Below are 27,842 nucleotides of genomic sequence, written 5' to 3' on the forward strand. Positions count from 1 at the left end.
AGGTAGTTAGCCAGTATAGCACAGACTTATAGACAACATTACTATTTGTTTCATGATGTTTATTACCCCTAAAGTTAAGGTAGTAAGAAGTGTTTGATACCTATCAGTAGATGCTGAGAGGCGGCTGATTCTACAAATCTCTGACCATACTTGTGGACTGAAATAAATAAAACTGATAATGAATAGATTAAAGGCTTTTTACCCCCATATCTTTATTACTCAATTCACTTCAAATTAAGGGCTTCTTTTTTCTTTTTAGAGGTAATCATTAGATTGTTGTTCTTTGGGTAAGAATGAATTCACTTAAATGTCAATAAATATGAGTTATCATACATATCACTATTTCTTTTTTTTCTATATCTTGTTTTATTTATTTTCTTATGTAGTGCTGAGGATCGAACCCATTGCCTTATGCATGCAAGGCAAGCGCTCAACAACTGAGCTACAAACCCCAGCCCTTAGTCATTATTTTCAACAAATGTTTGTTGCTAAAAATTCGTATTTAATTATTATCTTAATATCAGAAACATTAAATAAAAAATGATTAATTTATACAAAATAATCATCATTCTCCATTGCAGGTATTTACCTTCTAGGAGAAATTATCTCCGTAGTTTCATCTATAAAATATAAAGCTTTGAAAGACCACTGATGCAATTTTTGAAAAGCTTCAAGTAAAACTAGAACTTGCAGAACTAATAATTTTTATTGGTATATTTTAAGAGAAGAAAGAAAAACATGATGGTGAAAACATATTTACAAGTAAAATATTTTATTTGGAGACTGATTTAAAATGCTAATAGGGTTAGGATTATGGCTCAGCGGTAGAACACTCGCCTAGCACTGGAGGGACCCGGGTTCCATCCTCAGCACCACATAAAAATAAAGGCATTGTGTTGTGTCCATCTACACCTAAAAAATAAATATTTAAAAAATTAAAAGTAAAAAAAAAATAAAATGCTATAAATAAATTAAGCTGTTGACAGTGGAGCATGGCAGGCTGAAGCAGATTGATCACAAGTTCAAAGTCAGCATTGGCAACTCAGGAAGACCTTCTTAAAAATAATATTTTTATAAGGGTAGAGATGTAGCTCAGTGGCAGAGCACCTGCCAAGCATGTACCAGGCCCTAGGTTCTATAGTCCCAGGATGGTGAAAACCAACAAACAAGAATACTAATGAATATGTAAATAAAACATATCATTTCCTATCACTCAATGGATATATAAAGCCTGGAATATTTGCGATCATTATTTACAATTTCCAACAACAAATTCTAAGCTTTATTCGAATTACAAACTGGAGAAGTATTATTTTTAAAAGATATTGTTTTTTACATTAAATACTTAATACAAGAAAATTTCAGAAAACAAAATACAAAAGAACATAAAAAGCAAAACAAAAAATGTGCTCTACTGTCAAATATTACACGCATTTTTAAAGTTTTGACACATTTCCTTTTGATCTTTTGGTATGTACAATTTTGCTTTTTGATACATTTTTAGCCATTAAATCACTAATAAAATGTGTATAAAGTTAGATACATTATAAATACATATAATTATCACTGCATGGTAGTATTTCATTTGTGCCAAACTATATTGTAGATATTGTGCAAAATTTAAACTGATCAAAATAATGTCATATTATGATTACTCAAACAAAAATATGTAACCAATTTTTACATAATTATATACATTTCTAATTAATCATGTGCTTATATATACAAATGAAAGAAGTGCATATGGCTCTACAACTATACACTTCTCTAATTAATTTTCTAAAACACCTATTTAGATTACTTACCTGTTCTCTAAAAATATCCTGAAATGAATCCAACTCACCCATTTTTTTTTAACTAAGAGAAGTGCTTTCAAAATTGCTAATATTTCCCCCTAGCACTCTGTGGAAATGTTGGCAGCTGAACATATTATGATTTTATTAATTCATCATATTTTGTTGATTGGAATTGATTTTAACAGACAATATGCATTTGAACAACACTGATTATGTTTAATAAAAAGTGAATGAATGTCAAAGAACATTCTGCTTTGTGTAATAAGGCTTTATAGGTTAAGTCTAATTATCACTGATACAAAACTAAAAATCCTTTATATATTGAATAGCAATTAGCTTTACTCTCAGAGCAAAAATCTAGTGAATTTAAAAACATAAAATATCTTTGGCATAAATAAGTGAGGAGCTTATAATATGAACCAAAGATTAAAAATAAGAATTTAAAAAATTATTACCTTATGTTTTCTGACTAAAAACCTGATCCTATACATATGGATGAGTAAAATAGCACTGTGGTTGGTGCTATTTGGTGGTTAGTGGCAGATTTAGTCTAAATTGTTGTTATTGTTGTTATGTGTTAACAAGTAAAAAGAAAAATGAAAAAAAATCACAATATATTTTTATAAAAAAATTAAACCTGAGGTAAATACATTTTGGTATATTAGAACTACCAATAAAGAGTCAAATAGATCTGCATACAATTTGTTCCTTAAAAAGTCATGGACAACAATGGCAGAAAATAGGTTACATGATGTATATGAAAGCATACTTTTTAGAACCTTGAGTTCTTTTTAAGACCATGTATCCTTAGAAAATCCCTAAATCTTTTAAAATTACAGAATGGGAAAGTCTTTTCTATTTCTCTCTCTATAAAATCACTGGGTAAGAGAGGATTGAAAAGTCTTCCTATTCACAAAGAAAATACTCAATGCCAGAAAAAAATTTCTTTCTGTAGATTATAAAGTGTCGAAAGAAAGGTTCAATCAAGAAAGCAAATATTGGGTTGGGGCTATAACTCAGTGGTAGAGCACCTGCCTTGCACGTGAGAGGCACCGGTTTTGATCCTCAGCACCACATAAAAATGAAAAAAGATGTTGTGTTCATCTACAACTAAAAGAATATATATGAGTGTGTGTGTGTATGTATGTATATATATAATTAAAGAAACAAATATCACCTTCAGTTGGCTGACCATTTTAACCTTTTTGAAACATTTTCATGCATATGATCTAATTTTAACATTGCCATAATTCTAGGAGGCAAGTGTAATTATTATTCTATTTGGCATATAAATAAATTAAAGGAGAACAGGGTATTTTATTACTGTTGTTCAGAATCACAAAACTATTTCATGGATTAACAAGAACCTAGTTCTCATCCCTCCTTAAAAGGGGACTCCTTTCAATGGAGACGATAATGTCAAAGGAAATAATAAGCATACAAAGCACAAGTAAGGAATAAAGGGAAAACATTAAAGAAAACACACAGGAAATGAGGTCTTCTTAGAAGGTTCTTTTTGGTGACTGATAGGTTGTATACTTCAAGCTCAAAGGAAACTGTGATGATATGTTTGGAAATGTGTATAATTAATTTAAAATTCAGTTTCTGCAGAAACATAAAAATTTCACTTCCCTAATTTTAAGGATCTTTACTTTCAAATTACAAAACTTGTGAAAGTACATCATATGGTGTGACTTAATCAAGTGGAAATTTAATTTCTTTCCTTTCAAAAAACTAAAGCATATTTATCCTCTCTTGGACTAATTTACAATAATGTGATTTTCCTACTTGAATTAGTTTAAAATTTTTTTTGACCTTTTAGGAAGTAGTATATTTCTCCCTATATTTTACATTAACATGCAGATACTTTTATGCCAGTATAAACTATAAAATTATTGACTGAATTAATAAACAGGAAAAAGTTTACTTAAATATGAAAAAGAAGTCTGTTATGTCAAAGCTCCTTGCTACTGAAACAGAGTAAATTGAGGCCTTAGTGTTTACCACAAAGTTTTATGTATAGCTATATTGATTAACTAATAAAAGGCAATGCTTTGACTAATTTCAGTAGTGAAATTTACTTCATTGAGGTTATGGTTACTACTTTTTGGTTCAAAGACTATACTTTTTAAAAAGTGGATACCTGCGGTCCATCTCTGGCTTCATAGAAGTCACCCACTCTTATTTTTGCACTGAAGCTGAAATTGTCCCTTGAGATATCCATTATTCCATTTCTGCTGAGATACTGAAAAAATCACATATTTTTCCACTTCAGGTTTTAATAATTACAACCCAGCTTTGATGTATAGCTAGCTTCAGGACACTAATGTTTTGTATATACTATCAAGGGGGCTTTGGATTTGTAGATCAACTTAGGTTAAGCATTTTAGACCCACACAAGAGAATATTTTGTATCAAAAAGTTTATGTGAGAAAGGAATGCACTTTTTCTTTGCATGAGCATGCTTAATATGCACCAAATATACGTTATTTGGTGAAAAATATGTACCTTTATTACTTCAGGGTACTGCCTAAGTTTCTTTCCACATGGAGCATAATATGCTACTTCTCCTTGAAGGCGCCCTCCAAAGTTTCTTATTCTTGTCTCTCTCTGCCAGCTACATATAACAGAAAGGAGGGTTATGACATACTTTACTTTTAACATAGCTTTCAAAAAGTAAAAAAAAAAAAAGATATAAAGTATACATCTTCTTCAAATCATGAAAAATATAAAGAAAACAAAAATAAATCTCTAACCATAAAACTCAAATAATTTACTACTGAAACTATGTAGATTCAATTAAAAAATTAATCAAAGATTCAATTTACAAACACTAAACTCTATTACATTTTTTATAAATCATAACTGGAATTAGTTTGAGCACTTAGACATTTTAGTTACATGTGTGAGAATATACAGAGTAAATATTTACATCTGAAAAGCTTAAAGTGAGAAGAGTAAAGTAAATATAGCTTTCTGTCATTTTGAGATCAAGTACATCCAATCTGAAACTTGTCATTTCTAATTAAACCATTTTAGCCAAACTCTGCTGGAGTCCCTCATTTTAAATATAGAAGCTTTCACTGTCCTTTAATTCTATCTTCACAAAATCTAACAATCTTAACTATATTCCTGTTCTCTACCTTATGACTTGTTCTTGGTTCTTTTTCAGACTGCATGATCCCACCCCAACTCTACCATACTTTGACATAGTATAGGTTTAATTTTAGTTTTCTGATATATTGATTTGTTTGCCCTTTGCTCTGGCTCTTCTACTATAATACTATGCAGTATGTTAACTTTTTTTGGTAATAGTAGAGAATGAAAATACATACATCAAACATGCATAAATATATGGAGGAAACAAAAAGAAAAACCTTATTTGCATACCCATATTCCAAAGGAATACGCAGTTCGCGTTCATCTGTAACTCTTCTTCTTTTGGAATTGCCTTTAAGAAAATTCAACTAGTTAATATAAAAGACTAATTTATATTGATGACAACTTTATGACAGTTTAGAAAATTTTCTTTAAAAGCATTTTTAATGACTTGGATTATTAGTGTATTTCTGAAATTTATACATTGTTTTTTAATGGTTTTCAACAAAACACATTATATAAGGCAGAAAATTTTTTTTATCTAAATGACAGAATCACTAGTCTTACTCTCTGAAGAAAATATAGTCCAAGGTAAAAAAAACATAGCTTTCTTCCCATCTGTTATTAAGGGAATGGCTGAAGAAGTAGGTGGGATATAACAGAGGCTTCAGAAAATCTATTTATAGTTGTTTTCTTTGAAAATATGACTTTTCTGATGCTAAAAATTTTAACTAACTGGGTCATACATTTTAAGACAAATTACCTTTTATGTCCATATACACCCATGACCAAAAACACAACTAGGCATTTTAATTAACCTATGTCACCAAACAAATAGAATTATGATTATATGTAAATTTTTTCAAAGACAAAGATGAAGATTCACAAATATAAATAAATTAATCTTAAATTAGTGGGATATCAAAATGGTTTCTGATAAATGAAAGTAAAACCAGAAATTGTGAAGAGAGAGAAATGATTTAAAAGAAAACAAAATATTTTACTCAGTAAATCTATATTTTCTTAGTTATTGAATTAGAATAGACAGTGGTTTGGGAATGTTAAATGTGGAGACTTTTAAAAAAGACCTCTAGAAGTTTATAAAAAGTAAAAAAAATAAAGTACAAAAAAACAAAAGGATGTTAATGGAATAAGAATGTTACTAATAGAAGTGACACTGGCTACATGTTGGCAGAAACAGAATTGTCCAGATATTTTTTATAAAGTATAAAAAAATCCAATTATCATTCGGTCACAAAAACAGAAAAGGATTCAATCAAGAACTGTCATTAATCAGATTCTTAAATTGAAAATATGGAAAAATTTAACATAGATCAGATAATATCCTTTGAAAATACATGCTGACTTTCTTAGTCAACCTAAATAAAGTCTAGCCATAACATTTGATTCCAATGAGATCATCTCCAGACCACAGTGTAAATATAAATTCTTGCTATGGTTTGACTTCTACTTTACAATAATAAAAATAAACTGTAGGTACCAGAGTGTGGACTTGAAGTAAGTGTGGAAGAAGATGTGCCAAGAAAAGCAGGTGACTGGGATTCAGAACATAAGGCAGCAGGAGGAGAGCCTGGGGCTTTTCCTATGTGGAGGTTACGAGGTGTTGAGTGAGCTGTGAGACTGATGGAAGGGCTTTTGACAGAGGAAGTTGTTTTATTCAGTTTCAGTGAAGTTTTCTCTCCTTCAGTATCGCTATCTGATTCATCTTGGTCTTTATCATCATCATCTTCTTCTTCTGATCCTTCTGAATCTGATTCTGAATTACTATCTGATTCTGGGAAGTGAAAGAAGCACTTGGATATTATAACTAGATAATGACCAATAATTTGTACTTTGTATCCAAACAGAATAGTTCAGAGGAACCAGTATCTGTGATTGAGAATCCAAATGATTGATTTTCCCAAAGAATAAATGTAAAAATTATTATCTTATAAGCTATTAGAGAACAATGTATGGTAGGCATATAAAGCCTCAAGATTCTTCTAAAATTATCAGTTCTACTCAAGACTTGAAATAATTCTTCTTACATGACACTACTCACATGATGAGTTCTGTTTAATGGCTTAATTCTTAATGGCCATGATGGCTTCAAATCACTTTTAAATAAAATGGGAAACTAAGGAGAAAGAGGAAATATAATTGACTTTCCAAAATAAGAGATTCCAATGGCTTAAGAAGCGTACCAAGTCTATGTAAGGAAGGTAAGTCTAGAACCACTATCATCCTTAATTTGGGATTTGGAGTAAAAGAAAACAGTTTTCTAGGGGAGATTCTTGGTTGCTTTTGCCTTTTTGGCAGTATAGGATAGTTGTTGTTCTATAATTTAAGTCTTCCTAGTTATGCAATCCTATGTATAATGCCTCTATTCTTCCAGATATATAAAATCTATTATTGGATTAACTTTGATAAATATAGGATGTATACTTGGACTGTACCATAAAGATTTTGAGAACAGGATTGAGGAATTTTTAAAAAAATTTTTTTAGTCGTAGTCAGACACAATACCTTTGTTTTATTTATTTATTTCTATGTGGTGCTGAGGATGGAACCCAGGGCCCTGCGCGTGCTAGACTAGTGCTCTACCGCTAAGCCACAACCCCAGCCTTAGGACTGGGGAATTCTATGTGGTGTAATACTATCTACCTAAATTGAGGTTCATTATATAAGTTAATTTCTAAAAGTGATGAATATTGATATTCACTACCTATCGTGCATTATTATATCCATGTATTACAAGGAAGGATTATTCTTACTCTGAGAAGTAGTTTGTTTTTAACTTATTAGTGTAAATTGTATAATGGACTATATTTTTCTATTCTTATTGGCTGCTACAGAATTTATAGTTAAATAACTGTATTACCAGTAACAAATCCACAGATTATGTAATATGCATTTCACTGAATTTAAAATTTTACTTTTTATTTTATATTTTTATAAACTAATCTCCATCCCCTCATCAAAATTAAACTAAGGAGTCACTCCATAATCCCTTATGTTATGTAATGAATTCTATGCTATTGATGGACATTCATAGAGATTTGGATTTTTTTTTTTACTTTCTGAATGATTATAACTAAAATTACACCTTTGTTCAAAATATGTAGTGACATATTTTAACAAGTAACAGAAGAGATGGAAAAAAAGAGACGTGGTCCTAAGTGAAATGAAAATTAAGCAAGCTGATGAAATTGTTTAATTCATGCATCATTTATATTCACTTTAAAATTATTATTTGTTAATGTCAGATGAACAAGATGAGAATTTAAATTAAAATTTCCAATATCAATTACAATTGTATTTTACCAGCTCATTATAGAAATGCACAGAGCTATATGAAACAAAATGAATGAGAATGATGTCAAGTCGTTGAATTAAGATCTTTAAAATGTTTTAGTTCACAAAGAACTAGAGAACTACTTTAAAATTTAAAACAGAAAATAACCTGATTGACTGTCATCAGAGTCATCATCTTCATCATCTTCCTCATCTTCTTCCTCATCATCTTCCTCGTCATCCTCATTTGAATCTTCAGAATCTTTACTACTGGGAATGTCTGAATCTGTTCCTCTGAATTGTTCCACCAAAGATTTTGCAGGATGAGAGAGAGGCTGTGGTTTTAATGTGTTTACATTATTGCTAACTGTTTTTTCCTTCCCTTGATTATGCAATATAGAAGAGGCAGAGGGAATTACAGGTGTCTGATTGCCTGGGGTTCTTCTCCCACTTGTACTCAAATTTACAGGTGAGGAAAAAGGGGTGCTGCTACTTGCAGTAGCAATATTTTCATTCATCTTACTCTGTATTTTAGTTTTGGTAGTAAGTGCTAGAGGAGCTTCTTGAATGACACTTTGAATAACTCCATTTGGTTGGTGATTACCTAAAAGTGCATTTGTCAAGAATGGATTAGGGTGGTTGTTTTCTAATGTTTGTTTTGGATATGCTGGTGAGCTAGAGGTTGCTTTTGGATTTGACAAAGCTGCAATAACCTTCTTCAGGCTCTTAGATGACTCTTGTTTCTTTAACTGTGATGGGAATGTCTGTTTATGTTGTTCCTGTTGAAATATAAGTTAAAAAATAAATTAAGATATACCATAAAAATAAAGACTGCCTTTGTTTTCAAGATCTGAAAACAACTGCTCATATGCAGATTTAAATAATGATATATATACATGCTGTAAAAGGAGTGGCAGTGATAACTAGGTTGGCTGCTGAACTCTGATTAGACCTAATACATTTATTAAAACTTAGTCTTCCCCCTTGAAATATATATGCCGCTGACACATCCTCTTTTCCTATTGCTCTCATTCTTACAATAATCCAAACCTGAAACCCTAAAATTATCTTTTCTTTTTTTCCAAGTTGGCCATATTACTATGGCGTTGGATTCTTTCATTAAAATTTGCTCAAATTTAAGCCATGCCATTATTTCTTCTCAACCAACTCTCAATATATGCCACATACCAATGTCAATTTCAAATTAGATTTTCTTATTTTATTAGTTTCATGGAGAACTCTCAAATTTATAAACTCTACATTTCAGTTTAATATTTAAATTGCTTCATAATTAGGCACTAACATACCTTTCCAGTTGAACTGGACTGTAAGCCAAGGCTTATGCCTGTCATATTACTGCTCACATACTTGTATAACTATTTGGTCTGTGTAAAATATTCTCCTTTTCTAAATTTCAGATGTATGAAATACTGTTCATATCTAACCCAAGAAGCTTTCCATGTTTGTGTCAACCTCCACCCACCCCCCATCCCCTGCCAAAGCACATTTTGCCTCTGTTCTTTGGGCTTCTTTATTTCCTTATATCATATGTCACAGTACTTTTAGTATATATAGTATATGCCTGTATGCCTTAAACATCTAAAGAGGTAAGTTTACATTTTTGATAAATTCCTTAGGGTAGAAACACTGTCATTTATGGTCTTTCAAAACATTACTTAGCCTTGCCCTTAGTATGTATTCACAAAACAATTTCGGATTTCTGAATAAATGATTTCTTGAGCAACAAAAAAATATTTTTTTTTTTTTTTTGGTACTGGGGATTGAACTCAGGGGCACTCAACCACTGAGCCACATCCCCAGCCCTTTTTTCTATTTTATTTAGATACAGGGTCCAACTGAGTTGTTTAGGGCCTAGCTAAGTTGCTAAGGCTGGCTTTGAACTTGAATCCTCCTGCCTCAGCCTCCTGAGGTGCTGGTATTACAGGCATGCACCACTGCACTTGGCAAGAAAACATCTTTGAAGCAAAGATGTAAGATACTGGGGGCTTGTGGTGTAGCTCGATGGTAGAGTACTTGCATAGCATGCATGCACAGGCACCGGATTCAATCCCCAATACTATACAATAAAAAGATATTCAGGTGGTGGAAATGGTGGTTCAGTGTCCTATGGGATTTGCTTTAGAGTGTCTTAAGCACATTAGTATTAGAAAAAGTAAATAGCTTAGAAAAATAACTATTTTCTGAGGAAAATCAATCCATAAAACATATATCTATAAATAAGAAAAAAATTAGCTATTAGAATCTCCTTGAAAACAATAGTCATGTAAATTACATTAATATAATTAAAATAATGTATAAAAATAAACTAAATTAAAATTACTAAAATATTTAACAGAAATGAAGTTGGATTTTTTAACCTCTGGTAAAAATCTATATTGAAAATGATTACTTTGAAGGAAAGATGGTTCAATGAGATGAACATCATTACCCTAGGTACATGTATGACTGCACATATGGTGTGATGCTACATTGTGTATAACAATGAAAAGCTGTGTTGCAATTGTGTAAAATGAATCAAAATACATTCTGCTGTCATATATACCTAATTAGAATAAATAATTAATTAAAAAGAAAAAGAAAATTATTGCTTTGAAATTAAAATCAGCAGTGTTGCCAGCATCACACTGGACCCCTTGCATTCAAATCAGCAGATCTGTGATAGAATTTCACAAATGAAAATACAAATGAAATGTCACATAAAATGATTTATTAAATATTTTAAAGCAGGAGTACTAATAGTAAAGCAATTTCTGTATAAATTTCTTCACCTTATTTAATATTCTTACTTTATCAGTTTAGAAAATTAAGTTAACTCTTTAAGGCTGCCATTTTCATACCAAAGGCATTATTTCTCAAAGAGAAAGTATGTAATTAGTATTACTCAATTAATAAAATATGGAAAATTACACTAAGTACTTGAATTTACCTTTTAAAAATATTTATTTTTTTTAATTGTAGTTGGACACAATGCCTTTATTTTATTTTATTTTTTTTATTTTTATGTGGTGCTGAAGATTGAACCCAGGGCCTCACGTGTGCTAGGCAAGCACTCTACTGCTGAGACACAACCCAGCTCAATGATTACTTTTTAGAAGGAATGTTATAGCAAAATTCTTAGAAAAGTTAGTATATTTTAATCTCTTAGAACATAATTATCATGTAACCATTTTGTAGTTTAAAAGGTTGTAAATTCTCTAAGAACATAAGACCAAAAAAAGTCATGAAAACAAGTGTTTCCTTTACATTTTAATTTTCTGCAAGTGTTCTGTGCTAAAATTTTAAAGAATTTCTTCCCATTTACTTATACCTATAGATTTTCTGTAACCAAAGATTATTGCACTTATCATAGGATAGTTATCAGTTACTGTTTTACAATATACATGATGTTCTTTGCAAGATTAGCGTGGTATGTAAGAAGAAGGAGGAGAGAGAATTGAGACCTGTATAGCAATAAATCTCTTATGCTTTACAAGATCCATTTGGATGACAGTAGTACAGGAAGAGATAGGTATGAGGGTTTGTTCTACCTTTAAGCTCTTGCTTTTCCAGCCCCTACCTAAGTTAAAACTTGATTGAAATAAGACCTAACAAATTCCACTCTTGGGGCTGGGGATGTGGCTCAAGTGATAGAGCTTTCGCCTAGCATACGTGAGGCACTGGGTTCGATTCTCAGCTCCACATAAAAACTAAGTGAAGATATTGTGTCCACCTAGAACTAAAAAATAAATATTAAAAAAAATTCCACTCTTGGTCTATGAATATATATACATATGCACGGTGCATATGTATTTATCTGAATCACATCTACAATGTAAAGGTGTAAAGGAGCCAATGATAAAATAACACATGAGAAAATTAACTACTGAGGAAGACAAACATGTACACAGTGGGTAACATGAAACAAATAAATTTTCATAAGAAATAAAGAAACTCTATGCTAGACTGCTATAGAGAGAAAGATAAACTTATAAAAGAAGCACTTATAAAATATCCTCTATCTCAATACAAGGCACTAATAAAGAGTAGAAAACATCATTTATAATTAAATCTAATGTGAATGTCCACTCACAAAATATTTTTCATTAAACACCATTATAATTTGAAATCTGTATTATACTCTCTGAATGATTTCTGGAGAGAAAGAACATCAAGTTTTTTCATCAAAATGCATGGTTTAAATTCTTTCTGCCTTTAACTTATTAATATGATGTTAACAAGTGATTTAACCTCTGAGCCTTCATTTCTTTACCTTACATGGTTTGGTAAAGATAAATTGAGGTCATATGTGCAACCACAAGACTGGGATCCAAATTGGAATAAAATGTACTCATGTTTACATAAATAAGTCAAATTATATTCTATTGTCATATATAACTAAAAAGAACAAAAATAAAATCTTTTTAAAAGATCATATATACAAAAACCTAGCTTTCCTACATTTATTAAGCAAGTATTTAATGACTTTCTACTAAGTAGTACATTTTATAAATATAAAATTCTTATTTGTAGAAACACTTTAGAAAACATTTGAAAAACTTAAGGAATCTATTGCAATACAAATAAATCATGATGTAGTTCCATAAATACATTTACCTTTTTCCTCAAATAGGACTGGGTATTGAACCAAGGACTTCACACAAACTAAGGCAAGCACTCTACCACTGAGCCACCTCCTAGCCATTTTGATTTTATTTTGAGATAGGGTCTCAATAAGTTGCCTGGCAGGCCTCAAAGGATCCTCCTGCCTCAGCCTCCCAAGTCATTGGGATTACAAACCTGCATTACCGTGTTAGGTTTAAATTCAAATTTCATAAAGTAGGCTACTACATTAATAAAAGGTTAAAACACAAGCAATGTAATTTTGCTTTTTTTTTAACTGGTAGAAAGTCAATAATGTGATCTTGATAATAATACATTTTATTTAAGCAGTGCATTATAAATTATATTCTGATACCATTGTTATGGAGTGAGACCAGCCTGTGGAGCCAAAACAACTATGGTAGTGGGTTTCAGCTGCCTGTTTTTGCAATCTCACAGGAAGTCTTTCAACAGAGTTGCACTCACTAGTAGGTAGGAATTTATTAGACAGATAGAGAATAGATATTCAGAACAGACTGAATGGGTCATTTTAGAGAGGTAAATGAGGGTCTTCCAGGTTTTTTACAGACCAGACTTTCCAAGAACCCTCCCCCAGCTGAAACTGGAAGAAGCAGATGCTGAATCCACCAAGTCTCACTCCTTTGATATGGTAAGGTCCCCAGGGCTAGAAGGAGTTAAAACCTGTGAAAATTCCTGGAAGTGAAAACCTGTTTGCAACTGGTGAAATTTTATCTTTTAGTCCTAATGCATACTATAGCCCCCACCTCCACTCCCCAAAAGTTTTCTTCTTCCCAGAGCTTCTGGAGATGGAACCTTTGAAAGAATGAAGTTGTTTCCATCTTCACTTAAATCTGGCTTTTCATAAAACCCACTTCTACCAATTTGACTTTTAATGTCTTTGGAGCAGAGAGCATTATGGCTTAGCTTTTGTGCTCCTGTGGTCACAATGAGAATTGCCCAGTGACAGTTTTTGTTCTTGCCTGCTTTGATAAAGTTCTCTATTATCCTCAGTCCTGTAACCTATACACTCTCTTTGATGAATGTCTGATTTCCTCTGTAAGTTATCACCCTTTACTATCCTTTACCTACCCACCTGTTCATGTCCAGTTAACTTCCCTAGCATCATTAATCATTCCATGTAGGTCTGTGGTTCTCAAAACTGATTATATGTTTCAATCACCTGAGAAGTTCTTTTAAAATGCAGTAACGCAGTTCTAGAGATTCTGAAAGATATTTTTCTTAAAGTTTCTCAGATGTTTCTAATGTGACCTAGAGTTGACATGATAATGGGGACCTGCCATCAGTCAAAAGTCAAGAGGTGGGATGAATTCCCCTTCATTCAGGTGTTGGGAATGTTGGTCCTGACTTGCTTCAGTTTCTTTTCTGTGGGAGAAATTTGGTGCATGGGACAAAAGAAAGCTTAAGACAAGCTACTAGGCAGCTACTAGGGCTACTTCCCAGTGGAGAATGAAGGTCTTATGACCAAAGTCTAAACCTGACAGCCCTCAGGGGTACCAAATATCAACCACTGTCTGTCTGTTTCTGATTGACTTGACCCAGTGGTGGAGGACACCCTCACCCAATAAATCTTGGATCCTAATATGAAATCTCAGTCTGATCTGAGGTCTTTGGGAAAGAGGTGACCAATTAATCCCCAGAGTGTGAGTCAAACAATCTCTCCTTCAGAAATGCTTCTACTCCAGTTCTGTCCACACTGTCCACAGGGACCCATTATGAGAGGTTCTCAAGATAGAGTTCCCCTATCTTTTAAGATTATTCTACCTTCTCTAGACTTTCATAAGACACATTTTCTTCTGTGTTACCCTCATCTGGTATGAAAAAAAATAGAAAATCTGTCTCAATTAAAGTAAAACTGCCCCTCATTTGTCCTATTTCAGAAATCGAAATTATTTTCTTTAGTGGAGATATCACCAGAGCACTAAAAGGCTTGCCTTCCACTTCAAATTGAGGGGCATAATATGAAATCATGGTCCCGTGAGTATGAGGACACCAAAGGATAAAGGCAACACTTAAGAAACTTTAAGGGTACACCCAGCTGCCAAATATCTTCTCTTAAAATAGTTATCAGAAGTAAATTAGTATCTTCCATTCAGAGTGAGGCTTCAGCCAGAGTCATGGAAGCAAAGGCAAGACTACTGACCCCTAGAGGCTGTGAGATTGGGGAGATGTCCGCTAGCCAAAGAGACAGTTTTCTCTTTCTCTGCACAGATACCCATGTTCTTTTTTATTCTCTTGCTCTTTCTTTCCTTCCTTCCTCCCTCCCTTCCTTCCTCCCTTTCTTTTTTTTGTTCAAAGGGAAGTCTTGTCCTCAGAAGTAGGGGATGACCTAATCAAATCTGAGATAAAGGAGATACCTAATGATTTTCTGCATCTAAATCAGACCTGATTACCACCTGGGGAAATAAAAAATGATCATAATGTCCTATGCATGAAAAAACAGCTTCCCTTACTTCTTATCTTCTCTCAGATCTCTATCTTTGCAGGCTCTGTAAGCCTTGCAGAGATGGCAAGGTTTATAAGGCTTGCAGAAAAATTGTTGAGACCAAAGGTGTGTGTGTGTGGGGGGTCACTTTTAAATCCAAGCCACTTGTGGGACCTAAATGGCTGGCTATATTATCTCCTCTTAGCAGTCTACTATGATGCTTTCAAAACAAGTTCCTCCCTAAACACTATAACCTAGGCAAGGAAGATGGAATGATCTCATATATACAAATCTTCTTTACCTTAAGAATATTTAACTAAGGATTCTAGGCTTATTCATTCTTCCACCATTCAGTATTAGAGTCAGTAATAATCTGACCCAAAAGTGAATTCTGATCTGATAAAGATATTCTGTATGCTCCTTTACTAATTCTGGCCATGTCATTTCTTTTTTAGAACTCCTGATTTTTAAAATTTTATACACACACACACACACACACACACACACACACACACACACACACACATATATATTTGTAACGGGGATTGAACTCAGGGGCACCTGACCTCTGAACCCCATCCCCAGCCCTATTTTGTATTTTATTTAGAGACAGACTCTCACTGAGTTGCTTAGTGGCTCCCTAAATTGCTGAGGCTGGCTTTGAACTTGTAATCCTCTTGCCTCTACTTCCTAAGCTCCTGGGATTACAGGCATACACCACTGCTCCCAGCATTAAAATTCTATATTTTTGAGCTCATGGTTTTATGGTAAATTCACATTTGACCCTATGTGCCTAAATTAAAATATTTTTCTAATCAGTCTTACTTTATCTAATGATAGAGGTTTTACACTCTGTCTTTGTTAAGAGGCCAATTTTTCAAGCGATAGCCCTCAAATACATTGAAGAATCTCCTTTTACAAAATCCTAAAAAAGTATATAGGCATGGTGATGTTGGGAATAAATCTGATAACCATTGAGGACAAAGTGGCCATCTGAACCTTTGATCTCAGTGTCCACTGTGGCTGTTAGACTTTACATCTAGCATTTCCATATAGCATAGACCTCTATATTTAAGTCATAATGTGAAAGTCTGATAAGCTTTAATTTCTAACCGTTGAAATCTAATTGAGGATTTAATAAACATCTGTAGTGTGCTTCCTATCTACCTACAAATAGCTACAATAAACATGTTTCCTGTCTGTTTTATGTATGTGTGCACACCAGTGTATTGTGTTGTTAGGTCTACATATGTGCTTTTGTCCATATGTGATGCACATGATATCAGAACTGGCATATAAATAAATGAGTACTCATAAATTAAAATTTAAAAGAGAAATGGATCCAAATAATTTTAGTTCATATTATTTAAAAAGTTCAATTTAAATTAGGTAAACAGATTAAAGATATATTTAAAATTACTAACATAAGTTTTTCTAGGTTGTCAGACAATTAACAGTTTCTATAAAATGTCTAGAATGTAATATTAATTGTTTTTAGGATTTTTCTTCAACAAGGAAGAGACAGCTAGTACTATTAACTATACTTGTCTGATATCTTGGATTTTATAGTTAAAAATTAGTAAATTAGATTTAACTTCAACATCAATGGGATTAATTATAAATGTGTTTGTTAGAGGAGATACCTGATTAATTTACAAAGCCAATGTGGTAAAACATCAACTGCTAAATATGAAATCAAATAGGCTTGACTTCTTAAATTCCATAAGGTAATATGTTTAAATATTAAATGTATTACTTATAAATTGGTAATGAAACAAAGAGTTTAAGATTGCTTTGTTTTGGGTTCTTCATTAAAGCAAGATTACTAAGAGTTACAGTTCTAACAGGTATAATATCCCCAAAAGTTTCCCTTGGGTTTCAATTAAAATACTGCAACTAGCATAAAGTATTTCATCTTGTTAAACGAAGTAATTGGACAAATTCAGAAATTTCATAATGATTGTTTCAGAATGTAAATTTAAAAAGGTATCAACAGTTAGAAAAGAGATATAAGAAGGCTCTAAGTATGGAAATATGTTTTAGTATGAAATTGGAAGGAAAAAGAAATGTTTCTGGATGAGAAAGTGGTAAAATTTTAAAATGTCTTAATAATTTACAGGTTTGTGGAGGGTAAATTTCAAAAAGTTGTGTGTAACTCAAATGATCATATATAAGGAGCATAATCAGTTAAAGTTATTTCAGGTTTTTCCCTAAGGTCAAATATTAATATACTTATGTAAACCAATGTTTAATACTCTATGAGTTGAAGTAACAAACATTTCTTAAAACATTGATCTGCTCTTATCTATCAAAATTATTTCTGGTGTCAAGTTTATTCTTAACAGAAACTAGTCTTAAAGGAATTAGGGTTTGTACAACTCTGGTTAAACAACAGCTGTTATTTTAGAGTATTACACTACATTAAAGATTCTGAAATTTTCTTTGAAAGTTAAACTTGGTTAATATAAGAACATCAGTGTAAGCATGGGACTATTACTGGCTTTTTGCCCTACCTGCCAGGCATATAAGTCGTTAAAGTATAAGAACATTCTACCAAGCTGGTATACTTCAAACTAAAGTTTAAGGTAAAATAAAATTAAGTTTCTTGGTTCATAGCTATTGTACAAATTAAATATATTTTACTCTTGTTAATTTCATTTTGTATTTTCCTTGTAAACCTTAACTGTTATCTTTTAGTGCCTCACAGAAGTATAACTTCTAATATAATAGTCTAAGTTAATTTGAGATAATAGGCCATCACTGATAGGACACACAGGTTGATTTAAGGTTAACTTCCAGTACTAATACTGACCCCCAAATAAATAGAAGGGGTGAATAACTAAAAAGTTATAGACATCACAATTAAAACCCAGTATTATTCCTTTAAGACAGATGAAACTGGCCTGCTGGATATTTAAGACCAAAGCTTAGACCCTAAAGTTAAAGAAATAAAAGGGTCCAAAAAGATAAAATAGTCAATATTTGGCTCTTGCCTTTCTGAGCCAGTTTGAAACCAGGAAACAAGGGGACTTCTCTAAGGGTTTTGTGACACTGAGCCCAATGACCTCCTAATCAAGGTAATGAGATTCTGGAGAAAAGAAAACTGACGAGTGTGCATACTGCCAAAATGAGGGTTCATTGGAGAAGGAGACCTCCCTGACGCTTCCAAGAGAAGCCAAATGGTCAAGGAGACCCTCACCCATCCTGGCAGATAGCAAAAAAAAGAACTAAGAGGCTCTCAAGTTCCCAAGAGTGATACCCTGAGGGAACTCAGTTGACTCTTAACAACAGATAGGAACAAGATTAATTTGACTAGCTTAAACACCCAACAAAACAGTTATAACCAAAGTACAGCAATACCTGGACATTTGAAAGAAAAGACAATAGTTCTTTTAACAGAACTTAAAACATAACACTTGTGTCAGCTCTACAACCCTGCCCGCTAAGTTCAGAGGCATTTTTCTTTGTGAGGCTCATATTTCCCCTCCCTAACAAAAATTGGACTGGCCTCTGTATTTTGGTCTTCCTTACTGTTCAAATTGATGTTTTTAGCTAACAACCAATTTGCCTATTCTGATAACGGTGCAAACCACTCATAAGAGAGCCTTTTCAGTTTATTCCCTTACTCACAGGGCTTGAGGTACCTGCCAGGATTGGCACAGGAGCAGTAGAATTAAGAATCTCTATTCACTACTATAAAAAATTGTCAGTACAGATTATTGAAAATATCTAACTCCGTACTGACTTTACAAAATCAATTGGATTCCCTGGCTTCTGTCATTCTGCAAAATTGTTGGGGCCTGTATCTCCTTACTGCAGGATGAGGTGGCCTCTGCCTCTTCCTTGGGGATGAATGTTGCTTCTGTGTTAATAAGTCAGGAATAGTAAAGGATAAGATAAGAAAGCTAAAGAAACAAGCCCCTAACCTAGCAAACATCTCCTCCTCCCCTGGATAGTAGGATGGACTCCTGGCCTGGATTTGGCCCATTATGACCCCATTCTTCTGATTATCTTATTTCTTTTCCTTCTTCCATGTTTCATTAACCATATCCAGAGGTTTCTAACAAAATATGTCTCCAGCATCTCCAGGACCACCATCCAAAAACATGTGAAAGCTATGTTCTTCCTTCAGACTCTAGAAGATATTCTGATGATGCCCCTTTCTCAGCAGTAAGTAGCCAGATATGATGATGTTGCCTAACTAACTAAACCCCTTTTTAGAGTCTGGAATGTAGGAAATGGAAACTTACAAAACCCTCAGGGAAACAGGGAACTCAGGAATCTGACCTGTTGCAATATCCTTTATCTGCCCAAATCCCCCTGATCACCAAAAATAACTGCCCAAATTAACTGACCAACTCCTCCCATGATCTGGCCCTGCTAAAACCTATAAAATTCAGACCTTTGTTGCAGCCTGTTACCATTTTTTCTCTTGAAAATGTGCCCCTCTACTGCTTAATAAAACATCACTAATCCATTGAGGTCTGTCTCCATTTCTTTTTCTTTTTCTTTTCTCTCTCATTTGCTTTCACTGATATTATTAGTAGTAAAACAGAAAGTAAAGGGCTACAACCCAAACTCTGACAGGCACCAAGAAAGCTTAAGATGGAACTGCACTCTACATAGGCCTGACTACTACAGACTAACAAAACCTGCCTTTTGTCTCACTTTACTACCTTTTTTGCTTTAAAAGTTCTGCTTAACTTAGAGATTCCAAGTATGTGTACTTTTGAAATATTACGTTTCTTCTATCTTCCTTCAAAGCTGGTTTCGAATAATATGTATTTTCCTACCTATTTGAATACACATATTTCTGGAGTAGCAAGCATTACAGCCTAGCCTTTTCCTTTTCAGGCCTATATTGAAGATGTCCAGTTATAGTAGCATACATGAATGTTATTATCCAATGAGTAAATGCATGTTCAGCATTTAAAATATTAGATGGCAAATAATAAGCATTCTACAAGTGTTATCTAATTATTAGGATGCTTAATATTAATATTTGTAACCAAGAGACAGGATATTGTGTTCAAACAATATTTTTCTATTCTGGGCTGATTCTAGAATATAAAGCAGTCATCATTTAATTATTAGAATTCTATGGGACAGAAGAATGTATTAACATAAAATCAATAGCAAGGAAAAAATAAAGATAAAAATGAAGACTGAAGACTGACTCAGGTATTTATGTAAGTATAAGTTACGTATCACATAATTCATTAAGAAAAAATATTTTTTGAGACAGGTTTTCTCTTTGTTGCCCAGACTGACCTTGGCCTTGAATTCTAGGGCTTAAGTAATGCTCTACCCCAGCTTCCTGAATATATCTACATCATCAGTCTTAGGACACGATTCTTTATAAAGAAATTTTACAATTGAAATTTATGAATTCTATATTTACAGAGATAAATTACTCAAGAGTTCATGTCTTTCAAAAATAACATTGATATTTTAAAAAGGACATTTATCTTAAACAAAAGTGACTAAAGCTCAACACATTCAAACATATTTATCCTTGTTCTGGGGTTGTAGCTCAATAATAGAGTGTTTGCCTTCCAAATGTGAGGCACTAGGTTTGATCCTCAATACCACATAAAAATAAATCAATAAAAAAACTATTGTGTCCATCTACAACTAAAAAAAAATTTTAAACACTATATTTATCCTCTTACTGCTAAAACATAATGGAGTGTGGGACAGTGGAATGACATGATTATGTGGCAAAAAAAAAATCTTAAATACATGTATATGTGAATATAAAACTAGAGGGGGTAAAATTTGTAGTGCTGGGGATTGAACCCAGGGCCTCATCATACTGCATACGCAAATACTCACCACTAAGCTATATTCCCACCTTAAAATCAGAATATTTAATTTTCTGATGTATGTATTTTATTCCTAGAGTCTCAGAAAGTACAAAAATAGGAGAGACTTTAATTTAAATTTTCATATGAAAAATTTTAATATTTATATATAATTTGTATATTGTATATAATAAAAGGTCTTTTCTGGTGCTGGCACTTGAACCCAGGGCTTTGCATATGCTAAGCATACTCGACCATTGAGCTCTATTCCCAGTGCATTCTCTGAATTTTTCTAATAATCTTGTCAAAATCATTTTAACTCACCCGTTTAGATCGCAATTCACTGGTCAAAGAACTAGATTCTTCAGAGGTATTTTTATTCCCTGCTTTAAGAACATCAGGAGAAGGAACTATAAGTTTCATGTAAGTTTCCTTTTTGGCTTGATTTACCAAAGATAAAGGTTTCACATTGGACACCAATCCCGTAGACTGTATTACACTGGTGTGTTTGTTCACAGATTCCTCCTTTGCCTGAGAGCTTTGGAAAATAAATGGAAGCTGCTGTGACAAAACCTGAGGCTGCTTCTGCTGGGATTGGAATGATGAGTGAGTCTGGGATTCAGACACAAGAGGTAATGGCTGGTGTATTCTTTTTTCCTGGGCTTTTTCAGTTGCTTTCTGTCCATCTGCTTTTGGGTCTGAAATACCATGTAATAGCACCTGGAAATAAAATTAAAAAGACAACTTATTAACATCTATTAAGAGTATCAACGAACTCTGGATAGGGCAAAGGGGTGGGAGGTTAAAGGAGGAGCATAGGGGTAGAAAAGATGGTGGAATCAGATGGACATCATTAACTTAAGTACATGTATGAAGACATGAATGGTGTGACTATACCATGTGGACAACCAGAGATATGAAAAATTGTGTTCTATGTGTGTAATGTGAAATGTAATGCATTTTGCATATTAACAAATTGAAATAAAAAATAAATAAATATATTTTTAAAAAAAGTATCAAGCAATAAAACTTGGAGAAATATATTTTACTTTAAAACTTACTTTAAAAATTGTTCCTAGTAACTTATGATAGATATCAGACAGAAACCACTATAGCGACAAAGGGCAAATGCACTCCTGGGCCTTAACTCATGTCCTGACAGCCATTAAAAGACATATCTCACGACTGTGTTACATCCACAAGTCTGGGGTTGTAATTAGAATAAGATACGTTCCATCCTTGTATAATTACATCAAAATGGACTCTACTGTCATGTATAACTAAAAAGAACCAATTTTTTAAAAAAAGATACTATAAGGGTTTTTTTTCCACTTATAGCTTGTTTAGTTTCAAAAGCTTGGGGTGTGCCTTATCCATTCCCCTTAAAAAACCTTATCAGCTTCACAGACTATGTGAATCATTAAAGCCAGGATGTTCCTGCCATAACTCTCCCAGGAGAAACAACATAAAGAATAAAAGCTGTTGAAAAGCCACCAAAACAGCAAATTCCCAGGTCCCTTAACTTATTATTTGCTAGGATCTGTATACTCTTTCATGTTTCATCTGTGTGTTCTCTTTTTAAACAAAATTTTTCAGTGGGGGATGTACCAGGGATTGAACCTAGGGGCACTTAACCACTGAGCCACATCCCCAGCCCTTTTTATGTTTTATTTTGACATAGGGTCTCCATAAGTTGCTTAAGACCCTGCTGTGTTGCTGAGGCTGGCTCTGAACTCATAATCCTCCTACCTCAGCCTCCTGAACAGGCATGTACTACTGTGTTCAGCTATGTGTTCTCTTAATAGCTACAGCAACTCATCTTTATTACAAGGTAGAGATATTTATATAGCATGAGGTGTTAATATGAAAAAATAATGTTGGCTCCTGGATCCTGTTGACCACACTTTCTTCAGAGTTAAAGTGCCCTCACAGGAAAAGAAAAACATACCTTTGTAATGTACATAAAGCCAATTCCTAAACCTCACCACCACCCTCCCCAACTTATAAACAGCCCTTTAGCCTGAATAAACCTTAACTTTCTCCCTTCATTCAAGGAGCCATCCTGACACTGCCATGTGTCACTGCCTGTCAGTGCCATGTCTCCCTGCTTCAGAAGCTCTAATAAAAACCTTGCTGTTACCTGAACTGTTTTTCATTTCTGTAGTCAACAAGTTAACTACGTTTGGCATCAGATATACAGTATAAACCTCATTAAAAATAAACTAAGGGCCAGGTGCAGTGGCGCATACTTGTAATCCCAGTGGCTCAGGAGGCTGAGACAGGAGGATCCCGAGTTCAAAGCCAGCCTCAGCAATGGCGAGGCACTAAGCAACTCAGTGACACCCTGTCTCTAAATAAAATACAAATTAGGGCTGGGATGTGGCTCAGTGGTCAAGTGCCCCTGAGTTCAATTTCCAGTTCCAAAAATAATAATAATAATAATAATAATAATAATAATAGTAGTAGTAGTGGTAATAGTAATAATAAATAAATAAACCAAGGGCTGGGTTTATTTATTTATTATTACTGTGGCTCAGTAGTAGAGCATTTGCCTAGCATGTGCAAGGTCCTGGGCTCAATCCTTAGCACCACATAAAAATAAATAAATAAAGCATTTTATTTTATTCTATTTTATTTTACTACAAAATAAAAATAAAAATAAAAAATTTTTCTTTAAAAATAGTCTCTGTCCCCTATTCTTTTATTGTAAAAGCAAGAAAAGCAAGTGATTACTTTAGAACTATACACTTTGAAAGAAAAAGAAGAGTAAAAACGAAACCTATCGACTTTGAGAGTCAAGATACATTGAGTTATTTCCAAAATATGAATATGTCCATGAAACAAATCATACCTGGTTGTTACTTTTATGTTGTGCTTCACTTTCTGAATCAGAATCCTCATCTTCGCTTTCTTCAATACTTTGATCTTCTTCCTCTTCATCCTCTTCTAGATCATCTGAGTCACTGCTACTAATGCCTTCACTTGAGGTGTCAGATGATGTGCCCGAATCACTATCGCTGTTGCTAGAACTTTCTATAGTTTTCTTCCTTGGTTTCTGGGTAAAAACAAGGTAATCGGCAAAACTATTTTTGACAAAATTCAAGTTTCAGTAAAAGATATGTTCTTTAATTTTCAATTGATATTTTTAACATGAAAATGTCTTTTAGGAAAAAGTAAAAAGTCACATATTATATGGGTAATTGTTTAGCTGCTAACTATCTGACAGGAACTCACTAATAAAAAGTATAAGCTCAGTCACATATAGAATATTGAAAGTTATCAATATAGCATATACACAGATCTACTCATCTGACTGCTATGCTTCAAAATGATGACATTAAAAGAGCAGTAAACAAATTCATTACTCCAATTATATTTGAAGTTATATATTTAGCTTTATTTTACTTCCTATAACATACAAAACACCCCTTTTTTTTTTTTGGTTATGGGGATTGAACCCATGAGTGCTAAACTACTGAGCCACATTCCCAGTGCCCCCCCGCTTCTTTTTAATATTTTATTTTTTAGTTGTAGTTGGACACAATACCTTTACTTTATTTATTTATTTTTATGTGATGCTAAGGATTGAACGTAGGGCCTTGAACGTGCTAGGTGAGCATTATTATCCAAAGTACATGTATAAAGACACGAATTGGTGTGAATATACTTTGTATACAACCAGAGATACGAAAAATTGTGCCTTATATGTGTAATAAGAATTCTAATGCATTCCATTGTCATATATAAATTTTTTATTGATTTAAAATTCATTTTTTAGTAGTAGTCAGACACAATACCTTTATTTCATTTATTTATTTTTATGTGGTGCTGTGGATGGAACCCAGGGCCTTGAATGTGCTAGGCGAGAGAGCTCTACTGCTGAGCCACAACCCCAGCCCTCCCAGTGCTTTTTTTAAAAAAAAAATATTTTTTTTTTTTTTTTTGAGAGAAAGGGCCTCACTAAGTTCCTGAGGCTAGCTTTGAACTTGTGATTCTCCTGCCTTAGCCTCTGGATTCACTGGGATTACAAGCATGCACCACTACACCTGGTGCAAAACACTTTTTTAGGTACCTACATATAAATGTCTGTAAGACAGAGCCCTTGGCCTTTGAGAAACTTTCATTCTAGTTGTAGGGGATGAGGGATAAACAGATGTTTAATATAAAAGAAAAGAATTCCATATAGTAATGACTGCTATAGAGTAGATAAAATATGTTATAAAGACTTATGGGGCTGCTTTTGTTAGCATCAAAGAATTTGTTTATATTCCATATCAGAAAAGAATAATATGGCAAATGAAGAGATTAATTTCTGGAATATTTAAGATTATGGATGTTCAAGGGGTGGCATATAGTCCTAATCCCAGTGACTTGGGAATCTGGGGCAGGAGGAGCACAAGTTCAGGGCCAGCCTCAGCAATTCAGTGAGACCTTAAATAAAAGATAGAAAGGGCTATGGATGTAGCTCAGTACTAGACTATTGCTGGGATCAGTCCCCAAGACACAAACACACATACACAAAGACTATTATAAAAAAATAATTCAAAGCTGGTAGAAAGGGATATCAGGTCACATAAAAGGAAAGTTTTGTCTTTAAAGAACTGACAATAGTAGTGAATAAAAGGAGAAAAAATCATGAGTGAATGACAACTAACTTAGGTTTATAACAACAGAAAGGTAAAACTACTAATAGGAAGACTAAAAAGGATAAATGTTGAAATGATACAAGATTAAAAGTACAATCTATAGTTACTTAAGAGCATTTCAGTGGCATTTGCTGAAAGATAAAGAAATAAAATACCAGGATGGGGTTGTGGCTCAGTGGTAGAATGCTTGCCTGGGCATGTGTGAGGCAATGGGTTTAATTCTCAGCACTACATATAAATTAATTAATTAATTAATTAACAAAGTTCCATCAACAACTAATAAAAACATTTTTTTCAAAGAAGGGAAATACAGAAAAGCAGCAATATATTATAAGTTTTGGTCTTCACAGAAACAGCCCTTCATGACTACTGGGGTTTGGTAATGAAGACAGTAATACAAATCTACAAAATAAGCCAAGGTTTCAGATTATAAACTTCTACTCTCCTTTGTGCCTTCTGAAGATTGGGTTAAATGAAATAGAATGCAGATGAACAAGGAGATTTACTCTTACATTTTGCTTGCAATCACTCTGTAAACTGCTCCAAACTCATGATCTTAACGTCTGTGGAGAAGTCTATAGACATACCCTTCAATATGCACAGTAATGACCACCATCATTACTTGAGGGGTTTCTCCCTCAGAATAAAGCAGAGAAGGATGAGAAACTGAAATGGGATAATATGGGGATAATCATAAAGAAGGTAGAAATCACTACCTGTCATGTGTATGCAAAAAAAAAAACACACACAAATTAAAAATTTGTTCAAAAAAATAAAAATAAAGTATTCCACACAAGAAAAAAAACAGGGTAGAAATTTAAGAGCAATAATAACAATTAATATTAAGACTACTACTTCATATTTGGCAAAGAAACAGCTCCTATGTTGCAACCAAAATCTGTTGTGGGTTTTCTCTTTTTCTTTCTTTTTTGTGGTCCTGGGAATGAAACCCAGAGATACTCTACCACTAAGCGACATCCCCAGTTGTTTATATTTTTTCTATTTTGAGACAGAGTCTTGCTAAGTTGCTGAGGCTGGCCTTAACTTTTCAATTCTCCGGCCTCAGCTTCCCAAGTCACCAGGATTATAATTGTGTACCACCACACTGGGCCTGATGTGGGTTTCTAAGCACATATAGTGAGTCTATGGAAATCCTAAGAAATCTAAACTGAAGTTATCACTTTTGGTTTGGTAGTGGGTAGGAAAGGAAAGAAATAAAGAAGCTGCAGTGATTTAGCAAAGAAAAACCAACCATTTTAAAGTCCAAATAATCTGTGTAAAATTTTATATTTAAAGATAACAAGAAGTCTGGCATGGTGGCACATGCCTGTCATTTTAGTGATTCTGTAGGCTGAGGCAGGAGGATGGCAATTTCAAGGCGAGTCTCAGCAACTTAGTGAAACCCTCAGTAAAGCAAGACTCTGTCTCAAAGTAAAAAATGAAAAGAACTGGGAATGTGGCTCCATGAGAAGTTCCCCTGGGTTTAATTCCCTAACTCCCAGTACCAAAAAAGAAAAGAAAAAAAGGCATGAGAAATGAGACTACATTTCCCAAGTATGAGTACAGAGGTGTTGGTTCCCCAGTTTTAGGGTATGCAGATTCTCTTGCAAAATGTGTTGACATTAGCAGATTCCTGGGTCCCACTTCTAAACAAGGCACAGGGATCACAAGTATTGAATATGATTCTGATGCAGTTGGTCTCTCCAAAGCATACTTTGATGGTATGCAAAGAGTCATACCCTCCAAAAAATGGTGAAATGAGGAGACAAGCATGCATATTAGATAAAAAAGGAACAAATGGGTTTAGATATCACCAATATAATTTTCTGAGTCTGTATGAGTGAGCGTGTATGTGTGTATGTATGTTTGTTGTATTCACACATAATTAGGTAGTATCTCTCTTTTCTCTCACTTAAAACATTTTTTTAAAAAATCATCTTAGGCTCATTAAAAATGATCAAAGAAGAGATTATTAATTTCCTTTCATGGGATATGGAACAGCTTCTCAAAACCTTCTCCTTGAACTTTCATTTCACTGTATACTTTTTTCTTTCAAAAACAAAATAAACACATTCAAGGCTACTATGTACCAGGCATAGTTGCCAAAGTCTCTGCAGATACAAGGTGTGAGCATAAACTC

The 27,842-nt window shown here is 33.4% G+C and overlaps 1 protein-coding gene across 23 annotated transcripts in view; it reads right to left on the reverse strand.

Moving 5' to 3' along the window:
- The window catches only part of Baz2b (bromodomain adjacent to zinc finger domain 2B), a 346,930-nt gene that overhangs the window by 75,653 nt on the left and 243,435 nt on the right, over positions 1-27,842 (reverse strand). For 17 of the 23 annotated variants that reach the window (XM_040294351.2, XM_021731270.3, XM_078017461.1 and 14 more), the window contains 7 exons: positions 23,908-24,111; positions 21,381-21,776; positions 8,359-8,968; positions 6,397-6,690; positions 5,187-5,247; positions 4,305-4,413; positions 3,940-4,041 (listed from right to left, as the gene is read on the reverse strand). In XM_040294351.2, coding sequence (XP_040150285.2) covers positions 3,940-4,041; positions 4,305-4,413; positions 5,187-5,247; positions 6,397-6,690; positions 8,359-8,968; positions 21,381-21,776; positions 23,908-24,111 — 1,776 coding nt within the window. The remainder of the gene's footprint in view (positions 1-3,939; positions 4,042-4,304; positions 4,414-5,186; positions 5,248-6,396; positions 6,691-8,358; positions 8,969-21,380; positions 21,777-23,907; positions 24,112-27,842) is intronic. The other 6 variants (XM_021731362.3, XM_040294360.2, XM_021731303.3 and 3 more) reach the window with 2 other exon arrangements.

The sequence above is a fragment of the Ictidomys tridecemlineatus genome, chromosome 7, assembly GCF_052094955.1.
Source record: "Ictidomys tridecemlineatus isolate mIctTri1 chromosome 7, mIctTri1.hap1, whole genome shotgun sequence".
NCBI lineage: Eukaryota > Metazoa > Chordata > Mammalia > Rodentia > Sciuridae > Ictidomys > Ictidomys tridecemlineatus.